This window comes from Rattus norvegicus, chromosome 9, assembly GCF_036323735.1.
Source record: "Rattus norvegicus strain BN/NHsdMcwi chromosome 9, GRCr8, whole genome shotgun sequence".
NCBI lineage: Eukaryota > Metazoa > Chordata > Mammalia > Rodentia > Muridae > Rattus > Rattus norvegicus.
The window spans coordinates 3,345,205-3,367,100 of NC_086027.1; the positions used below are offsets into that span (position 1 = coordinate 3,345,205).

The 21,896-nt window shown below is 41.3% G+C and overlaps 1 protein-coding gene and 1 pseudogene across 2 annotated transcripts; one reads left to right on the forward strand and one right to left on the reverse strand.

Moving 5' to 3' along the window:
• LOC134480312 (partner of Y14 and mago-like) overlaps positions 1–18,204 on the reverse strand; it is an 81,157-nt pseudogene extending 62,953 nt beyond the window's left edge.
• Positions 7,234–21,405, forward strand: Spetex2el9 (Spetex-2E protein like 9). 2 transcript variants are annotated; one of them, XM_039084392.2, is made up of 5 exons: positions 7,234–7,552; positions 8,378–8,537; positions 16,118–16,249; positions 16,912–17,095; positions 20,613–21,405. In XM_039084392.2, the coding sequence occupies exons 1-5, from the start codon at positions 7,423–7,425 to the stop codon at positions 20,616–20,618; spliced, it is 612 nt and encodes a 203-aa protein (XP_038940320.1). In that variant the 5' UTR covers positions 7,234–7,422; the 3' UTR covers positions 20,619–21,405. The 2 variants fall into 2 exon arrangements, with proteins under 2 accessions (XP_038940320.1, XP_038940321.1); XM_039084393.2 differs by lacking the exon at positions 16,118–16,249 and having other exon boundaries at positions 7,251–7,552.
• The last annotated feature ends 491 nt before the right edge of the window (positions 21,406–21,896 follow it).

The window sequence follows — 21,896 nt, forward strand, 5'->3', positions numbered from 1 at the left end:
CATGTGCCTTGTTGTATGTTGGAGCATCTTTTGGGTATACGTGCAAGAGAGGTATAGCTGGGTCCTCAGCTAGTGCAATGTCTAATTTTCTGAGGAACCTCCAGACTGATATCCAGAATGGTTGTACCAGGCTGCAATCTCACCAACAATGGAGGAGTGTTCGTCTTTCTCACATCCGCATCAGCATCTTCTGTTGACTGACTGTTTGATCTTAGCCATTCAGACTGGTGTGATGGGGAATCTCAGGGTTGTTTAGATTTGCATTTCTCTTATAACTAAAGATGTTGAACATTTCTTTGGGTGCTTCTCAGCCACTCCATATTCCTCAGCTGTGAATTCTTTGTTTAACTCTGAACCGCAATTTTTAATAGGGTTATTAGTCTCCCTTAAGTCCAAGTTCATGAGTTCTTTTTATTTTTTGGATATTAGCCCTCTATCAGTTGTACGGTTCATAAAGGTGTTTTCCCAATCTGTTGGTTGCTGTTTTGTCCTAAGCACAGTGTCCTTTGCCTTACAGAAGCTTTGTAGTTTTATGAGGTCCCATATGTCTACTCTTGATCTTAGAGCATAAACAATTCGTGTTTTGTTCAGGAAAATTTTCCAGTGTCCATGTGTTCAAGATTCTTCCCCACTTTTGCTTCTATTAGTTTGAGTGTATCTGGTTTGATGTAGAGGTCCTTGATCCACCTGTGCTTAAGCTTTGTCCAGGGCAATAAGAAGGGGATGATTTGTACTCCTCCATATGCTGACCTCCAGTGAAATGGTGAAAATGCTATCTTTTCTCCACTGGACAGTTTTGTCTCTTTTGTCAAAAATCAAGTGACCATAGGTGTGTGCGTTCATTTCTGGGTCTTCACTTCTATTCCACTGGTCTATCTTCCTGTCTCTGTACCAACACCATACAGTTTTTATCACTAATGCTCTGTAATACTGCTTGAGTTCAAGAATGGTAATTCCCCCAGAAGTCCTTTCATTGTTGAGGATGGTTTTAGATATACTGGGTTTTTTGTTATTCCATGTGAACTTGCAAATTGTTGTCTAACCCTATGAAGAATTGGATTGGAATTTTGATGGGGATTGCATTGAATCTGTAGATCACTTTTGGAAATATGGCCATTTTTACTCTCTTCATCCTGCCAACCCATGAGCATGGGAGATCTTTCCATCTTCTGAGATCTTCTTCAATTTCTTTCTTTAGACACTTGAAGTTCTTGTCACACAGATCTTTCACTTGATTGAAAAAAGTCACACTGAGGTATTTTTATATTATTTGGGACTATTATGAAAGGTGTCATTTCCCTAATTTCTTTCTCACCTTTTGTGTAGAGGATGGCTACTGATTTGTTTGAGTTAATTTTATACCCAACCACTTTGCTGAAGTTGTTCATCAGGCTTAGGAGTTCTCTGGTGGAACTTTTGGGGTCACTTAAGTACACTTTCATATCATCTGCAATAGTGATATTTTGACTTCTTCCTTTCCAATCTGTATCCCTTTGACCTCCTTTTGTTGTCTGATTGCTCTGGCTAATGCTGAGAACAACATACAATGACAGGGACTGCCAGCAGTATGCTGGGATGGAGACATCGCAGAAGCCAGTGGCAGCTCCTTGTAAAGTGAGGTGGCATCTGGGACTCTGAGACAGATCCCTCCAGGTGACCAGCCATCTGAAATAAGAGGCTGACTGCAGTAGTCCGGGATGGAGACATCTCAGTAGCCCGCAGTAGCTCTTTGTAAAAACTGGTTGTTCCCATTTCCCCTAACCTTAGCCCTGGACAACGGCTGTATAGAATTCATTTGTGTGTGACTGCCTTTCAGTTGGCCTTGGTGTGCATAGTTATTCTATTATATCTGACTTTCCAACTTCTTTCTCCTCCTGCTCTGGTGAATTCTGTGCAATTAGATGCTCCTTGATGTTATGATTCTTAAACAATTGGAAATTGATGCATAGGGGCACAGCACAGCACAGCCCTAATGGCCCATGTGCATGCTGTGTGGTCTCATCTTGGAAACAATGTAATAAGTGCACAATAGTATTTCCAGATTAATGCTTGACTTGCAAAGAAAGTTTGAAGGAATTATTAGAAAATGAATTAGAGCCAACATTGGGACCCTAAGAAAGGAAAAGTTATTGAAGTTAGGAAATAAATTTTACATAATATTTGAGACTGGTTACTGGATAAGGAAGTATAGAATATATAAAATAATATACTAGTAAACTACGTCAAACTACTGGGACTCTTATGAGGGTCTTTGTGTGCAAGGAACAGAAAGCTAGCAGAACTACTGAGCTAAGGGTTAACTTGATTCTTTCTGGCCACTGCCCGGCAGCTTTGGCTATATCATTTATCATTAGAGCTTCACAGGAAAATGCAAGTAGCTGACCTCGGAGCTTTGAACTCTGAAGAATAATAAGTTAAAAGTTAAAGTTTAAATAATGATGAGTTTACCATTATTATTATTTTGGCCACAGGCCTGGGTATAGGGGAAGATTGAAACTTTGTGGAGTAATTGTAATTCTTACTTCTTGGTGGGATGTGGTTATTCTTTGAATTTGATTTGGCAATGATTATAAATGTCTTTTTTCTACCTGCTTTTGGATCATGAATAAAGGACTGGGGCAAGAGAAAGGCTACAGAACATGTGAAGAGTAAATGAGAGAGAGCATGAGGGAGTGAATGAGAGAGTACATGACAGAGCTAATGTAAGAACAAATGTGAGAGCGAATGAGAGAGCATGAGAAGAGCATGTGAAGAGTGAGTGGAGAGAGAATGTGATAGTGAATGAGGGAGCAAATGAGAGAGAGATTCTGAGAACAAATGTGAGCGCCAGGGAGAGAGCATGTGAGAATGAGTGAGGAGAGAACGTGAGGTGTGTGTGAAGACTGTGTGTGTGCGTGACAGGAGAGTGCATGTGGTATGTGTGAGATATGTATGAGGTGTGTGTGAAGAGTGTGTGTGTGAGTGAAAGGAGAGTGCATGTGGTGTGTGTGAGATATGTATGAGGTGTGTATGAAGATTGTGTGTGTGTGTGACAGGAGAGTGCATGTGGTGTGTGTGAGATATGTGTGAGGTGTGTGTGAAGACTGTGTGCGTGTGTGACAGGAGACTGCATGTGGTGTGTGTGAGATATGTATGAGGTGTGTATGAAGACTGTGTGTGTGCGTGACAGGAGAGTGCATGTGGTGTGTGTGAGATATGTATGAGGTGTGTATGAAGATTGTGTGTGTGTGTGACAGGAGAGTGCATGTGGTGTGTGTGAGATATGTGTGAGGTGTGTGTGAAGACTGTGTGTGTGCGTGACAGGAGAGTGCATGTGGTGTGTGTGAGATATGTGTGAGGTGTGTATGAAGACTGTGTGTGTGCGTGACAGGAGAGTGCATGTGGTGTGTGTGAGATATGTATGAGGTGTGTATGAAGATTGTGTGTGTGTGTGACAGGAGAGTGCATGTGGTGTGTGTGAGATATGTGTGAGGTGTGTGTGAAGACTGTGTGTGTGCGTGACAGGAGAGTGCATGTGGTGTGTGTGAGATATGTGTGAGGTGTGTATGAAGAGTGTGTGTGTGAGTGAAAGGAGAGTGCATGTGGTGTGTGTGAGATATGTATGAGGTGTGTATGAAGATTGTGTGTGCGTGACAGGAGAGTGCATGTGGTGTGTGTGAGATATGTGTGAGGTGTGTATGAAGAGTGTGTGTGTGAGTGAAAGGAGAGTGCATGTGGTGTGTGTGAGATATGTATGAGGTGTGTATGAAGATTGTGTGTGTGTGACAGGAGAGTGCATGTGGTGTGTGTGAGATATGTGTGAGGTGTGTGTGAAGACTGTGTGTGTGCGTGACAGGAGAGTGCATGTGGTGTGTGTGAGATATGTGTGAGGTGTGTGTGAAGACTGTGTGTGTGCGTGACAGGAGAGTGCATGTGGTGTGTGTGAGATATGTATGAGGTGTGTATGAAGAGTGTGTGTGAGAATGAAAGGGTAATGAACAGAGGTGTGCATGAGTGTGGGAGTTTGAAAAGAGAAAACTGCAATAAAAAAAGCAGAGTGCACAAAAGAATGCAGAGTGTGTTTATCCTCAAGCTCTGAGAGAGTGAGAGAGAGAGAGACAGAGAGAGAGAGAGAGAGAGAGAGAGAGAGAGAGAGAGAGAGAGAGAATGACTTTAAGCCTTGAAGTTGCCTGTCAGTTTGTACCCAAAGAGTAGTCTGTGGGTATGTATTATGCGCCTTCCAGATAACCCTGTTTCCAGGTAAGAACTCTGATCCTGTGAGAGGGCCAGGAAAGGCTGAAAGAATGGCTGCAACCCTGAGGGCAGAGGAAAAAACTTTTTGGCCTAGAATTCCTAATTTATCTTTTCACCTGAAGCCTTATTATTCAAATTTTGTTACTGTGATACAACTATGGTCCTGGTGAGCGTCTTGTCTCTTGGATGCTCAATCAGTTCTTTATTGTCACAGACTGTTTGAGCTTACTCCAGTCACTGGGACTTATTCACACCTTCAAGTTTTCTGAACTTTTCAGATTTCTAACACTTGTGGCAAACTGAGTGACAAAAGCAATAAACGTTGAGCACTTCCCTGGGGTCCAGTGCATATGGAGCTAAGGGTGTATGGATATGGTAAGTCCCTAGAAGTTATTCTAAGATAGTAGGACTGTGCTATTAGGACCCCTGCGTGACCTCACTTAACTTTGCCAGCTTTGTGGGCTACTACCCTGCTGCTCTGAGAAGAACTGAAAACTAATGGAATAGATGTGTAGCCTCCCATTACCTTTGTCATTGTTAGGATATTAGTAGGATAGGTTTGATTGAAATATACTCTCAAGAATATTAACAAAACCATTGCCTCTTCTGTACCATCTGGATGAACTACCAAATTCACAGACAGTTCTTCACGCACTTTCCAAAGCCAGCAAATTGGAGCATGAAGAAAGCTAAGTCGAAGGCATTCAAAACCAGCATCCTCACCAATGCCCCCAGGAAAGGCTTTGCTGAAAGAAGGGAGGTACTGAGACAGTTGGCCTTCATACACTCAGAGAAGACTGTGCCAGGAGAATTGGGGAAGGATTGTGGGAGAGAGTAATTAGGTGTCAGTAGTCAGTGAGCAGAAAGTAAAGTGAATAAGAAAAATATATATAAATAGAAATAAAGTAAAGTTCTTTAACAAAATGGGACACAATGTATTGCTGAACTAACTCTACTGTGTTTATACTTGCAAATGCTTTAACATCTAGAGAGACTGGATGTTATAAAATAGGATGCCCTTGTCATTTACATATACTATGTAAACAGCAAAGATAAATGAAGTGGAGAACATGCAGATCAAAGATCCATTGTTCCCTCACATCTAGGTGGCTCTGCTTCCCTTTATCAGGACTGTGGAGGCCTCTGCTCATCCAGCTCTCAGGGCTCAATCATCTCTGGCCAAGTGCTCTTGTGTTCCAAACAGAACTCTGCCTCAGGCTCCAGAGGCACTGAAGGGCCAGCCTTCACCTTCAAGGTGCAACCACTCTTTCAGCCTTTCCAGGCTCTCTGTTACTCAACTGGAGGCTTCAGCAGAGGCCTTTCATCTCAATAACAGAAGCTTACCTGATCCAAAACATTGGAAGCCATCCTACACTCCTGATTGGCTGGTTATCTGAGACCAAACAACATAGCTCTCTTCTTTATGCCTGTTTTCCTGATTTGAAAGTAAATAATGTGACCATCTGTGGTGTTGGTGGTAAGAATAAAATCCTTAACATGAATAATAGGCCCATGCAGAGCATGGGCTTCACATTCTAGGTACAGAGCGTATAGCTAGAGGGAATTACCAAAGAAAACAGTAAGAATCCTAACAACAATTACAAAAACAAATAAATAAATGAAATGAAATAAAACAAAAACAATAACAAAAAAACCTCGTGGGTGCTGGGATTAAAGGTGTGTATCAACTCTCACCAGCTTTGTAGGTATTTCCAATAAAAAGCAAACAAACAAACAAATAGCCCCATTACAGTTGCAGCAGTTGCAGGAGAGAAAGCTGGGAGATATCCTGTGCTGCTGCCCCCATGCTGTGATTCTGCAGCAACAACTTCCTTGGGAATAGAATCCTGTATGCAGTAGGCCCCTGGGTGAGCCTGTCATCTCAAAAATAAAAGCTTCAGTAATCCAAAAGATTGGACTCCAGTATATGTCAAGCCAGGAAAGAAGTCAGCCATCATTAGGGAAAGAGCAAGGGAAAAAGTATATAGGAAAAATATGTGCCTTAATCAGAAAAGATCCTCAACTTCTAAGGCCTCCACAATCTCCATCCCTCTCTTCTGAGCTTGGCATAGTGATGTTGTATAACTCCAGATGGTAGGAAAAGGCAGAGTTCTCCCCAGAAAAGTCATACATGATTTTCATCCTGACGTCTGTGAGGTTAGGTGGCATCTTATCACAGATTCAGCACACCCGGGATGAGAACACAGAAGCCACAGATGACAATGCCAAATGGACTCCCTCCTGAACTTATGGACGCATTAGAATTGAGGTTTAAACTGAACTCAGGCCATTGCACTCCCTGCCCATCCGCCTGATTCTTATGCTTGCTATGAATTAAATATCACAATGCAGGATATCCCAATATCCTTAGAAATTCAGGAAGAAATATGTTGGAGAAGGGATGGTTATCTGATTACAATGTAGTAACACAAGGTCCAGGTTGACGTTTTCTCACTGATGTCCAATTTAATTGTCTTGTTATATTTCAGAAAGTGAGGATGTCCAACTTAATATATAAAAGGACAGAAATTCATAATTTCATACGTGCCCTGTACTTTATCCCCTATGTTCACAAGAAAAGGCAGATTTTATAGCAAAAAGTTGGATTACAGACCACTGATTTTGTGCAATACATGGATGTGTATATCAAAACAATGCCAGCTAACAAGGAGTTCACAGTGAGCAAATATTACCAGGTTATATACAATTGAAGATATATGAGAAGGATATTGGTCTCTAAGAACAGGGAAAACCTTGGGAATTGAAATGTGTGTCACATGCATGTTCTCAGGTGGTAGATGTAGATCCGTGGTCTCTAAGAGATTTGGGTGGTAAGAAAACTCTCTAACCCAATTCAGGGTTGTAAGCAACTCTCCCCAGCAAAAGCATTGATGACTTCTAATGAAGCAGAGAGAAATATCTAGCTTTGAAATAGAGGTTGCCAAATGGTATTCCCAGCGACACATGAGAGACTGGAGGAAAGGGCCCCCACAGAAATTGATCAATTTGGGGAAAGCTAGTTAGCAGGTAGGCCTTAGAACTTCCCAGTGACATCATCAGTAAGCCCTTCACTGGACAATCTATTGTATCTAAGAGATCCCTAGAATCTTCTGTGATGTCACCAGTGTTGTGGTGACACCAACTGCCTTTGGGATATTCCTTCAGTTCCCTTTGGGTTCACAAGCAGGCATGTTTCGCCAGCTGCTCAAGCTATTTCGAAAGGAAAGTGGAGATCAAGGAGAGACCACACCAAGGCAGAAGGAAGATGACCCCCTCTCTAGTAAAACAGGAAGGAGGAAATCATTCCGGGGAAGGCTTGGTGAGTCCTGGGCAGAGTTGGGGAACATCCTCAAGGAGGTAGGTTTGAGATGTGCCTTCTAAGACTAGGCCTTACAAGCAGGAGCCTTGGGATTTCTCAAAGGCAAACCAAGAGTCAGGAGTTCCTGATCATTAATTTGACAGAGAGCCAAGGATTGGTAAGCCTTCAGCTTCTTTTCTGGAAGCTTTTTAGTTTTGAGTGCCAATGAATGCCAGGATCAGGTACTGTGAGATTTACAATGTGACCATCCATGGTTGGGAGTTGAAGCACTTCATCCTCTAGATTACTGTAGGTTACATAAGTCTCTGATGACAAGAATAAGGAAGGATGCACCCCTAGTCATGAATTGAAATCTCAGACACTTTGGGCTGGAACACACATGATTAGAGCTTGATGTTGCTAAGCATTAAGAACTCCAGGGTTGGTTTTTTTTTTTTTTTTTTTTGGTTCTTTTTTTCGGAGCTGGGGACCGAACCCAGGGCCTTGTGCTTCCTAGGTAAGCGCTCTACCACTGAGCTAAATCCCCAGCCCCAGAACTCCAGGTTTTAACTGCCCCACGTCTGAAATGAACTGACAATGTCCCAAATCTTTATGTCTGAGGCAGCTTGGGGCAAGGGGCCCTTTAATAGTGAATGAGGCATATGTATGGCAGTGGCAGTTAGGAAGAGGAACACAGTCCAGGTTGAAGATAGCTTTTCTACTCTTTCAGGGATTCACCTAGCCTCCTGATTTTCCATTTCCTCAACCTCCTTTTGGGACTCAGAATGGTTTTGACTCCCATGGGCCATCAAATATGCAAATTCACTTCTGTCTATCTATCTACAGGTTTTGGTAGGAAGGCATCATCCCAAAATGTCATCAGTAAGCAAGAAAAGCAGATACGAAAATTGGAGGAACTGAAATTTGAAATCCAGAAGTGTAAATTCAAGAGGGATGAACTTTCTAAAATCCTGAACCTTTATATCTATGATGATTGGGACTACAGGTAGTCAATATGCCCAGTAACCTGTTGACTGTCTTGTGCTCTCTCTCTGTTAACCCAAGATTTCTTTACATCAAGAGAGTATTTCACCTCTCCTCCCAGATTTAAGGAGCCTTGGCAGGCATTGTTTTGTGAGATAAGCTAGGTGCTGTGTGTTTAGGATCAACCTCTTTTGGACTTGACCCTGTGCTGCTTGGAGTTGCATTGGTTTGGTCAACAGCTGGAAGGACAAGGTCACAGTTGCAGCATCTAAGTGAGTGAATGAAATGCCTGAATGTCATCGTTCTTATACTCTGATATTGTTCATTATACACTGATTCTATGGCACCTCCATGGATATAGTTGGCATTCTAATTGTGTTTATATATGGGTTGGTATGTATGTATGTGAAAGTATTTGTGGGTGTTTTGTTCATGATCAGGGAGTGTGGAAACTTTGATGGGATCTGATGATTTATTTGATGAACAATTTGCAGGTGATGATAGTGTGGAGGCCCACATTTATCAACAGAGCCCTTTGCAGATTCTGTTTAACTTGGTGTTAGATAGTACTCTCCTGAGGGAAGGAAGTGTTATAAATCCTCTGCCCTGTCAAAAGTAGTTATGCCAACTGGGAATTCATGTAACAATAGAAACCAAGGATTGAGTATCCCTGCTTTCAAAACAAGGGAAATGTCATCACAAGGTTCTCTTGGAACAAAGGCTGTGACACAGGCTGGAGGAAATGCCTTACAGAACTAGTCAATGCTTTAATACTCACTCGGCTAACTCTTGAAGGTCAGATCCCTCCAATTGGTACCCTGGCTCTATTGCCTGTGCCCAGGATAAGAAGTTTAATCAGTACGAATAGGACCCAGTTGGAAGAAGCAAGTATGTGGTATATACTGGGTTTAAGTAACTCAGAGACAGTCTGATTTCACATAATCTTCTTTTGCCTGATTTGAACTTTATTTTTGTTTTACTTTTTATTTTTTAACTATCTATGGATGGTTTATTGTGACCTAGAAACAGTTACTTTAGAAATAAATTCTTGGCATTAAAGCGGCAGGTCCCCTGTGGTCCAGACACCGACCGGATCTGAAGGGACCCGATCAAAAGCTCCCTGCACCCAAATCCCATGGGAGGGAGAGTTAAACCTTCAGAGGGGCAGACACAGCTGGGAAGCCAGAAGAGACAACACTCTTCCCACATTTCTGACTCCAGAGGAAAACACCTAACTCCATCTGAGACCCTGGTGCACAGGGGCCCCAGGAAAAGGCGGTGCAGGCCCACCTGGTTGCCGCCCTCCTGGAGAGCTCAAAAGCAGCTCCCCACGAGCAACTTCAGCCACGGGACCACAGGTAAGACCAACTTTTCTGCTCCAAGCGACCTGCCTGGTGGACTCAGGACATAGGCACACAGGAACAGCGAAGACCAGTAGACAGGAAAGACTACACGCCCGAAAGCAGAACACTCTGTTCCCATAACTGGCTGAAAGAAAACAGGAAAACAGGTCTACAGCACTCCTGACACACAGGCCTATAGGACAGTCTAGCCACTGTCAGAAATAGCAGAACAAGGTAACACCAGAGACAACCTGAGGCCAAGAGGCAAGCACAGGAACCCAAGCAACAGAAACCAAGACTATGTGCCATCATTGGAGCCCAATTCTCCCACCAAAGCAAACACTGAATATCCAAACACACCAGAAAAGCAAGATCTAGATTTAAAATCACATTTGATCATGATGATGGAGGACTTCAAGTAAGACATAAAGAGCTCCCTTAGAGAAACGGAGGAAAACATAAATAAACAAGTAGAAGCCTATAGAGAGGAATTAGAAAAATCCCTGAAAGAATTCCAGGAAAACACAATCAAACAGGTGAATGAATTAAAAATGGAAATAGAAGCAATAAAGAAAGCACAAAGGGAGACAACCCTGGATATAGAAAAACCAAAGGAAGAGACAAGGAGCCGTAGATACAAACATCACCAACAGAATACAAGAGATAGAAGAGAGAATCTCAGGAGCAGAAGATTCCATAGAAATCATCGACACAACTATCAAAGATAATGTAAAATGGAAAAAGCTACTGGTCCAAAACATACAGGAAATCCAGGACTCAATGAGAAGATCAAACCTAAGGAAAATAGGTGTAGAAGAGAGTGAAAACTCCCAGCTCAAAGGACCAGTAAATATCTTCAACAAAATCATAGAAGAAAACTTCCCTAACCTAAAGAAGGAGATGTCCATAAACATATAAGAAGCCTACAGAACTCTAAATAGATTGGACCAGAAAAGAAACTCCTCCCGTCACATAATAGTCAAAACACCAAATACACAAAACAAAGAATATTAAAAGCAGTACGGGAAAAAGATCAAGTAACATATAAAGGTAGACCTATCAGAATCACACCAGACTTCTCACCAGAGACTATGAAAGCCAGAGGATCCTGGACAGATGTCATACAGACCCTAAGAGAACACAAATACCAGGCCAGGTTACTTATCCAGCAAAATTTTCAATTAACATAGATGGAGAAACCAAGATATTCCATGACAAAACTAAATTTACACAATATCTTTCTACAAATCCAGCCCTACAAAGATAATAAATGGTAAAGTACAACATAAGGAGGCAAACTACACCCTAGAAAAAGCAAAAAACTAATCATCCTGACAACAAAACAAAGAGAAGAAAAGCACACAAACATAACCTCACATCCAAATACAAATAAAACAGGAAGAAACAATCACTATTCCTTAATATCTCTCAACATCAATGGACTCAACTCCCCAATAAAAAGATATAGATTAACAAACTGGATATGCAACAAGGACCCTGCATTCTGCTGCCTACAGGAAACACACCTCAGAGACAAAGACAGACACTACATCAGAGTGAAAGGCTGGAAAACAATTTTCCAAGCAAATGGTCTGAAGAAGCAAGCTGGGGGAGCCATTCTAATATCAAATGAAATCAATTTTCAATGAAAAGTCATCAAAAAAGATAAGGAAGGACACTTCATATTCATCAAAGGAAAAATCCACCAAGATGAACTCTCAATCTTAAATATCTATGCTCCAAATACAAGGGCCCCTACATACATAAAAGAAACCTTACTAAAGCTCAAAGCACACATTGCACTTCACACAATAATAGTAGTAGATTTCAACACCCCATTCTCATCAATGGACAGATCATGGAAACAGAAATTAAACAGATATAGACAGATTAAACGAAGTCATGAACCAAATGGACTTAACAGATATTTATAGAACATTCTATCCTAAAACAAAAGGATATACTTTCTTCTCAACACCTCATGGTACTTTCTCCAAAATAGACCATATAATTGGTCATAAAACAGGCCTCAGTAGTTACAGAAAGATAGAAATAATCCCATGCATCCTATCAGACCACCACGGGCTAAAGCTGGTCTTCAACAACAATAGGGAAGAACACCCACATATACATGGAAGTTGAACAATGCTCTACTCAATGATAACCTGGTCAAGGAAGAAATAAAGAAAGAAATTAAAGACTTCTTAGAATTTTATGAAAATGAAGGTACAACATACCCAAACTTATGGGACACAATGAAAGCTGTGCTAAGAGGAAAACTCATAGCTCTGAGTGCCTGCAGAAAGAAACAGGAGAGAGCATATATCAGCAACGCGACAGCACACCTAAAAGCTCTAGAACAAAAAGAAGCAAATACACCCAGGAGGAGTAGAAAGCAGGAAATAATCAAACTCAGAGCTGAAATTAACCAAGTAGAAACAAAAAGGACCATATAAAGAATCAACAGAACCAAAAGTTGGTTCTTTGAGAAAATCGACAAGATAGATAAACCCTTAGCCAGACTAAGCAGAGGACACAGAGTGTGTCCAAATTAACAAAATCAGAAATGAAAAGGGAGACGTAACTGCAGAATCAGAGGAAATTCAAAAAAATCATCAGATCCTACTACAAAAGCCCATATTCAACAAAACTTGAAAATCTACAGGAAATGGACAATTTCCTAGACAGATGCCAGGTACTGAAGTTAAACCATTTAAACAACCCCATAACTCCTAAAGAAATAGAAGCAGTCATTAAAGGTCTCCCAACCAAAAAAGAGCCCAGGTCCAGATGGGTTCAGTGCAGAATTCTATCAGACCTTCATAGAAGACCTCATACCAATACTATCCAAACTATTCCACAAAATTGAAACAGATGAGCGCTACCGAATTCCTTCTATGAAGCCACAATTACTCTTATACCTAAACCACACAAAGACCCAACAAAGAAAGAGAACTTCAGACCAATTTCCCTTATGAATATTGACGCAAAAATACTCAATAAAATTCTGGCAAACTAAATCCAAGAGCACATCAAAACAATCATCTACAATGATCAAGTAGGCTTCATCCCAGGCATGCAGGGATGGTTTAATATATGGAAAACCATCAATGTAATCCATTATATAAACAAACTGAAAGATAAAAACCATATGATCAATTCATTAGAGTCTGAGAAAGCATTTGACAAAATTCAACACCCCTTCATGATAAAAGTCCTGGAAAGAATAGGAATTCAAGGCCCATACCTAAACATAGTAAAAGCCATATACAGCAAACCAGTTGCTAACATTAAACTAAATGGAGAGAAACTTGAAGCAATCCCACTAAAATCAGGGACTAGACAAGGCTGCCCACTCTCTCCCTACTTATTCCATATAGTTCTTGAAGTTCTAGCCAGAGCAATCAGACAACAAAAGGAGATCAAAGGGATACAGATTGGAAAAGAAGTCAAAATATCACTATTTGCAGATGATATGATATTATGTTTAAGTGATCCCGAAAGTTCCACCAGAGAACTACTAAACCTGATAAACAACTTCAGCAAAGTGGTTGGGTATAAAATTAACTCAAATAAATCAATAGCCTTCCTCTACACAAAAGAGAAACAAGACGAGAAAGAAAATAATGAAACAACACCCTTCATAATAATCCCAAATAATATAAAATACCTCGGTGTGACTTTAACCAAGCAAGTAAAAGATTTGTACAATAAGAACTTCAAGACACTGAAGAAAGAAATTGAAGAAGACCTCAGAAGATGGAAAAATCTCCCATGCTCATGGATTGGTAGGATTAATATAGTAAAAATGGCCATTTTATCAAAAGTGATCTACAGATTCAATGCAATCCCCATCAAAATACCAATCCAATTCTTCAGAGAGTTGGACAGAACAATTTGAAAATTCATCTGGAATAACAAAAAACCCAGGATAGCTTAAACTGTCCTCAACAATAAAAAGACTTCCGGGGGAATCACTATCCCTGAACTCAAGCAGTATTACAGAGCAATAGTGATAAAAACTGTATGGTGTTGGTACAGAGACAGACAGATAGACCAGTGGAATAGAATTGAAGACCCAGAAAGGAACCCACACACCTATGGTCACTTGATTTTTGACAAAGGACCCAAAACCATCCAATGGGAAGAAGATAGCATTTTCATCAATTGGTGCTGGTTCAACTGGAGGTCAACATGTAGAAGAATGCAGATCGATCCATGCTTATCACCCTGTACAAAGCTTAAGTCCAAGTGGATCAAGGACCTCCACATCAAACCAGATACACTCAAACTAATAGAAAAAAAGTGGGGAAGCATCTTGACCACATGGGCACTGGAGAAAGTTTCCTGAACAAAACATCAATGGCTTATGCTCTAAGATCAAGAATCGACAAATGGGATCTCATAAAACTGCAAAGCTTCTGTAAGGCAAAGGACACTGTGGTTAGGACAAACGACAACCAACAGATTGGGAAAAGATCTTTACCAATCCTACAACAGATAGAGGCCGTATATCCAAAATATACAAAAAACTCACAAAGTTAGACTGCAGGGAGACAAATAACCCTATTAAAAAATGGAGTTCAGAGCTAAACAAAGAATTCACAGCTGAACAATGCCAAATGGCTGAGGAACACCTACAGAAATGTTCAACATCTTTAGTCATAAGGGAAATGCAAATCAAAACAACCCTGAGATTTCACCTCACACCAGTCAGAATGGCTAAGATCAAAAACTCAGGTGACAGCAAATGCTGGCGAGGATGTGGAGAAAGAGGAACACTCCTCCATTGTTGGTGGGATTGCAGACTGGTACAATCATTCTGGAAATCAGTCTGGAGGTTCCTCAGAAAATTGGACATTGAACTACCTGAGGACCCAGCTATACCTCTCTTGGGCATATACCCCAAAGATGCTCCAACATAAAACAAAGACACATGCTCCACTATGTTCATAGCAGCCTTATTTATAATAGCCAGAAGCTGGAAAGAACCCAGATGCCCTTCAACAGAGGAATGGATACAGAAAATGTGGTACATCTACACAATGGAATATTACTCAGCTATCAAAAAGAATGACTTTATGAAATTCATAGGCAAATGAATGGAACTGGAAAATATCATCCTGAGTGAGGTAACCCAATCACAGAAAAACTGCACTCATTGATAAGTGGATATTAGCCCAAATGCTCGAATTACCCTAGATGCACAGAACACATGAAACTCAAGAAGGATGATCAAAATCTGAATGCTTTACTCCTTCTTTAAAAGGGCAACAAGACTACCCTTGGGAGGGAATAGGAAGGCAAAGATTAAAACAGAGGCTGAAGGAACACCAATTCAGAGCCTGCCCCACATGTGGCCCATACATAAACAGCCACCCAATTAGACAAGATGGATGAAGCAAAGAAGTGCAGACCGACAGGAGCCGGATGTAGATCGCTCCTGAGAGACACAGCCAGAATACAGCAAATACAGAGGCGAATGCCAGCAGCAAACCACTGAACTGAGAATAGGACCCCCGTTGAAGGAATCAGAGAAAGGACTGGAAGAGCTTGAAGGGGCTTGAGACCCCATATGTACAACAATGCCAAGCAACCAGAGCTTCCAGGGACTAAGCCACTACCTAAAGACTATACATGGACTGACCCTGGACTCTGACCTCATAGGTAGCAATGAATATCCTAGTAAGAGCACCAGTGCAAGGGGAAGCCCTGGGTCCTGCCAAGACTGAACCTCCAGTGAATGTGATTGTTGGGAGGGCGGTAATGGGGGGAGGATGGGGAGGGGAACACCCATCGAGAAGGGGAGGGGGAGGGATTAGGGGGATGTTGGCCTGGAAACCAGGAAGGGGAATAACAATCGTAATGTAAATAAGAAATACTCAAGTTAATAAAGATGAAAAAGAAAAAAAAAAAAGAAATTCTTGTCTCTTGTTATTCCCAATCAGGAAACCTCCAGGCTCTGTCTACTCATATACACAGAGTCTTTGTAGAAACATATCTATCTCCCAAGCCTTTTAAGGAGTCCTTATTTCAAATTAGATATTTGCTTATTTTCATAGAAATATTTCATGTGGAAGAATCATGGTTGGAGTCTCACTGTTGGGTTTTTGCTCTGGTCTGTGAGTTTACCACATTCTTCCCTCACACCCATAAATTAAATTTGAATTTTTTATTGGGTTTTTTATTTACATTTCATGTAATTCTGAAATCATGAGTTCAGATGGTTATTTGTTCCTTGGGCCATGTCCCAACACAGGTTGGATGTCGAATTGCCAATACTTCAATCCAAACATGAGAGGAGAATGATGGCTATGCAAATGATGACCAACTCAATAAGTGATGCCATGGAGAAGTACAAGGAGCTCATACAAGTGAACAGTTCCTACCGGTGACTCGCTGACAGAGATGAAAACCCAGCACTAGGCAGGGAATGCTTCTGTCCTGTATGACTTTGAACCAAAGACAGGGCTCTGGTTCCGTAGTGTCTGACTCTTAATAAGAAGCCTGCCTCCTGACAACGGTCTTAGATTTGTAGCTCTTGGACTCAGTTGTCCTACATGTGAAGGGTGTAGAAGACCCTCCAATTGTTATTTTCCCCATTAAGGATCCTCTAGTTAGAATGTTTTGTACCATGATGGGAATATCAATCAACTCTGAACCTGTAGGACTCTTGACAGGAGATTTAAAGATCTGTGATGCATGAGGAACACATGGAAAGATTGTATAGCTATTGGTTCTTCAACTACCCCTCAGAGGGGATTTCCCCACTCCACAAAGATGGTTTTAGCATACCATATAAGCACCCATATGGACCATCTCTTCTTCCTTGATTTATATAAACCGTCTTAGTGTAGGATTTTCGGAAGTACTTTGATTCATGTGGAATGTGGATTCTGGATTTGACCTCCTCTAATTGGTGCTAACTTGTATAGTGTGGCTCTATTCTGGGGATGTCTAGGGGTGAGGACCCTTGAAGGGATAATTGGACTTGCAAGAGTGACAGGCAATTAGAAGCTGGCTAGGATTTACCATTTTTTGTTTGTGGTTCAGCATCAGGCATTCCCAGCTCCTGTGTGAACAAGCTCAATTGAAGAACAAAATACAGATTTTGCTGAATGAGAAGAGAGAACTGCTGGTGGAGCAGACTGAACTGCCAGCATCCTCTGTGGAGGCAAAGAGGCTCTGTGAAGAGGCCGGAATGAACATCTGTGACCCCAGAGCCAAGCAACAGCAGGTAGGGTTAGGCCTCAGGGTCAGGTTGTCCTCATGCCTTACCATAAACATAGACAATCCAATGTAACTGTCTATTGACTGATCCATGTACTGTCCTAGGTCTCAACCAAGTGTTCATTTATGTGATGGATTACAAGGCTTTCTGTGGAGATAGCCCTTTTTCAAGAAACAGCATGTTTGGAAAGCAAATGCTCCTGCTCTTCGAGAATCTGCAGTTTATTAAGGGAGATAGGTTGATCACACATCACAGTACTACATGCCATTATGTGTGGAGGGTGCTATGTGGGAGCCCCTCTTTAGACTAGAACAGGGCTTTGAGGGATGAAGCAAAAGCCTGGAGCTCATTTTCTTTACAAGGATCGTGTGAGATTCCATGAAGTACGTAGTTTGCAAGGAGAGCCTGGTGGAAATGCCGAAGAAATGGTTCTCATTGGCATCTTTTGTTGGCTTTTGTTTTTTCTACCCAATTGTCCCTGTATATCAAGATGGTGTCTTCATGCTTCATAGATCTTGGTTAACTGACAGAGCCTGAGTAGCAGCATGTCAGTCCTGTTTTCTTTGAATGCTGCTGAAGAGTTCATATCTGGATCTTACAGTCTGAAGCTGGTTAGAAAGGCAGGGATGTGAAAATGTGTTCTCAAAAGCTGAGGATTGCAAAAGAGATTTTAGACTTCAAGAACAAAGTTATCCATATATACACCCCATTCTCACCAAGAAGACTACATTGTTGTGGTGACCTGTAATTTGTGAGTATGACGGGAGGCCAGTTAATCACATCTGATTTTGTCCGATCATTCTCTAACTTAGTCCTTTGAGCCTAGGTCTCTCAACAAACATGGAGCTTCCTGTTCTGTGCTGGCCAGCAGTCTTTGCATCACCGGTCCAGTTCCAGGTGGAGCCCCCTCTCATTTGTCTCAACACATTCTTAAACCATTCAGTTATTTTAAAAATAAGGATTAGATTTCTTCACTTTACCTGGACAGAGGTATCCCCCGGGAAGATTCTGGTTTGTCTTATTGGCTTCAGCATGATCTTGCATGGAATCCTAGAGTGCATCCCTCTGCTGACATTGCTTTGCTGACTATATCATGGGCACGGCATTCTTTCAGGATAGATTCCCTCTCAATATTGTACACAGTGCTGCATTTCAGAAAAGTCACTGTATATTATTTATTTAGCCTCCTTCTGACTGACATTGAGGTTGTTTTAATATCACATGAACTCTAATGTGATGAAAAGTTCCTGGGAACTGACCATGAGTCACTGTCTCCTCTGATGCTTCCAAGGTCGTCTATGAAGGAAACAGGGTAGTTTTAGTGAGGGGCCTATGATGAGTCAGCATAGAGCCTGATGGAGTCTTTTCCTAGAAATCTCTCTCTTGGGAATTTGATGTTGTATTGTTTAGGCTATCTGTGCAGAACATGTAACTTATTTGTAGGACCATCAAGTATCTGCATAGAAAGGTTTCCGGAAGTGGAAATGAGTACAGGCCAGGGCAGCACAGCCTGCTTGAGTCTAAGAGACTTGTACACAGCATTGTTCCCACTAATTCCTCACTCAACAGGAAATGTGCTGCATAAGAGCAAAGTTTTCATTTGTGCATGTGAGTGTGTGTGTGTGTATATGTGTATGTGTGTGTGTGTGTGTCTGTGTGTGTGTGTGTGTGTGTGTGTGTGTGTGTGTACCAGCTCTGTCTGAGCATGTTTATGCTCATGCTGTTTGTTTTTCTAATGTTGGGTGATTTTGCAAGTCTTTGTGGTATGCGTGTTTGTATGTGCAAGTGAGTGTGTGTTTGTGCAGAAATGCACCTGTGTTTGCCTCTATTTCCGAGTACTGACAACAGCACTGCTAGTGTTCACTTTGCATCCATGCAGCATCAAATACAGCACCCCAATCGTTTGGCATACAATGGAGCTCTTCCATGGATTATGAGATAATCCATGCAAGCATTCACTTACTTACTCAAAATATCTGTGACAAAATCACATTATGGGCAGAAAAAATTGTTGATTTTGATCCTGGGTATGGAGATTTCCTATGATTCTAGCTTTGGGCATGAAGTCAGTCAGGCTATGGTAAAGAGAGTTCCGATTAGAAGAAGCTGTACACTTTGGGGAAAGTCTGAAACAGTGAACAAGAGTCTAGTCCACCACCAACATATGATCCTTTGCTGGAAACAAGACTGCTCTACAACCTTGGGAACTTGCTAAACCAGATGAGCTAATAGGACAAGAACCCTAATTCTACGTTGGTTTATGAGAGGACAGAACATCACTGACTGAGCTGTCTGTAGGCTATGGCCACTGTGTACATATCCCACTCAACATTTGTTTTTATGCCTCCAGAGTATCCTGGGGAATCATTATATTAAGGATTAACTGGGAAAGTAAACACTTCACTTTGATGTACTATGTTTATATTGTGTGAACACACATGTCTTGTGTGTTTGGGAGTGTGTATTATTGTTTCTGTGTGTCTCTGTGTGTGTTTGTGTGTGCACACATTCATGCATACCTGATTTGACAGTACAATCTTCCAATGACCAGAATTAGGAAGGATTATAGGAAAGAATGCAAGACACTCTGAAGGAGAAAGAATTCATCACCCAGTAAAATGACTTCTGAGAAACAATGTAGAAGCATGCTGAGATCAGGTAGGAACAGAGGTTGGCAGAAGCCATTTAGATATCCTGTCCCTGTATAAATATCCTTTTTGGGTGAATGACCACCCACATGGATTTCAGCATCAGGCAGCTAAGGAGCTACTCAGAGTATTGTTCTAGTACAGTTCCTGTGAATTTTGCCCATGAAACAATATATATGATCCTCTGGATTTCTTGGTATTTTCTACTCCTTTCTTCCTGTGATCTCTCCGGAAAGATCTGAGGACATTTTCTCTTCTGTCCTCTCACAAATTGCCTTACACTAGCCATAGACTTACAGGGCTGCTGTTCTGTTTCTACATCACAATCACCTTTAATGTCCATGTGTATGCTGGGAAGATTTGCATGGAGCACATTCTCAGTGATTACAGGATCTATGCAATTCCCATGGATTTGATGTGAGATGGCTTCTCTGTGTATTTGCAGGTACAGCGGTTAAAATGGAACCTAGGCAGGTTCCTTCACTGCAAACATAATCAGAACTTTCACCTCAATTCTGGGCATGTTCTCCAGAAGGCATCCACATGGTATTCTAGGTTACTCATACCTCTTTTGGACTCAGATTCAGACATAGCTACAAGGTTATTATTCAATGTAATATACTGGATGAGTAAAAAATATGCTCATTTTTCTTTTTCTTTTAATTCCAGTACAGTGTGTAGTTCACAGTTCAATTTCTAGCAGTTTTTAAAAGCTGAGATATAAATCCAAGTCCCATACTCTATGACACTTGGTGATGCAGGGACTGACCTCAGCTGACAGGTCATGCTGGATTGTCCAACTGAACAGAGCTGATGTAAGAGGGAGAGCTGAATTGACAACCACTCACTAAACCTTTTTTCCTTCACTCTGCTAGGTCTGAAATTCTCCAGCAGAAACTCAAACATGACACAGACCAGGACAAGACCTCCCTTGGAGAGAAGTGCTACAGGAGGAGAACTAAGTGTGCACAGCAAATACACCACTATTGAATCTCACCTGTAATGTCCATAGCAATTGTGGACTGCATTTTCCTCCTTTAGTTTGATTTCTTTGGATTGAATAGGCCGTACTTTCATCTCTCTTCTCCCCATCAAGAGTGCACATTTGGAGGGACTCAGAGAAGTGTTGATGCACATCAGTCAAGAGCTGCTGGTCATCCAGAAACACTGTGCATTTGTAAATTTGTACTTGTCCTGATGGGTCATCCAGAAGTGTTTCCTAGAGATCAGTCCACAACATTGGAAAGACTTTGAGTCACAGACTGTCATATATTTTATACTCAGTAGTGGACAACCTTGTCCTTCATACCCCACTCCAACAAAAGAGAACTCCTTACATTCCTCTTGAAAAGATTATTCCCATCAGTAACTGCTTTTCTATTATTTTTCCAAAGTCAGCCATAGTCTATCAGTCTGTTCTGTAAAATGAGCAGCAAAAGAATGCTGAGCACAATTCCTCTGTTTAGATTTTGATTTCAGTTTTGATTATTTTGGTTATTTGATTTTCCTTCTATTCATTTGAAGTTTTGTTTTTTATTTGTTCTTGTTTTTTTCTTGCAATTGATTTGCTATTTTGATAAGGATATAGACTTTATATATTGACTACCTGCATCTGGTTACTATCAAGTAAATTGGATGTATTCTGGTGAATAAAAGAGTAATCTCAAACTATTCACTCTTAACGATCTTCTTTATTGAGGTGTGGTGTCACCATCTGAAGTCCCACAGCTATCAGGTAGGGATGGGTCTCTGCATTCTCATGGGGCCTGGGCATCATAATTACTTCCCAGTCAGACTGAGATTCAAAGGCAGTTATACTTACACTGTAGACTGTGTTTCATCTCTGTGAACTCCAAGTTCATCATAAAAATTTACCCATGGCGTATACTTGTTGTCAAATGTTTAGCTACCCCTAAATTATACTTTTCTGTGAATGAGAGTTTTGAACAAATTAATCGATTATACATCAAATTTTCTATAATATCTCCCAGGAAATAAAAGCATGGTATAAGGGAGATTAAAGCAATCAGGAAGCCTCCACCCCAATCCTGTGGTGGAGAGTGCTGAACACCCAGAAGTGTGAACAATCCTGAGACCACAGGACAGAAAGCCACTCCTGCCCACCTCTGCCCACATCCCTGGCCCTGGAAACTGCATAT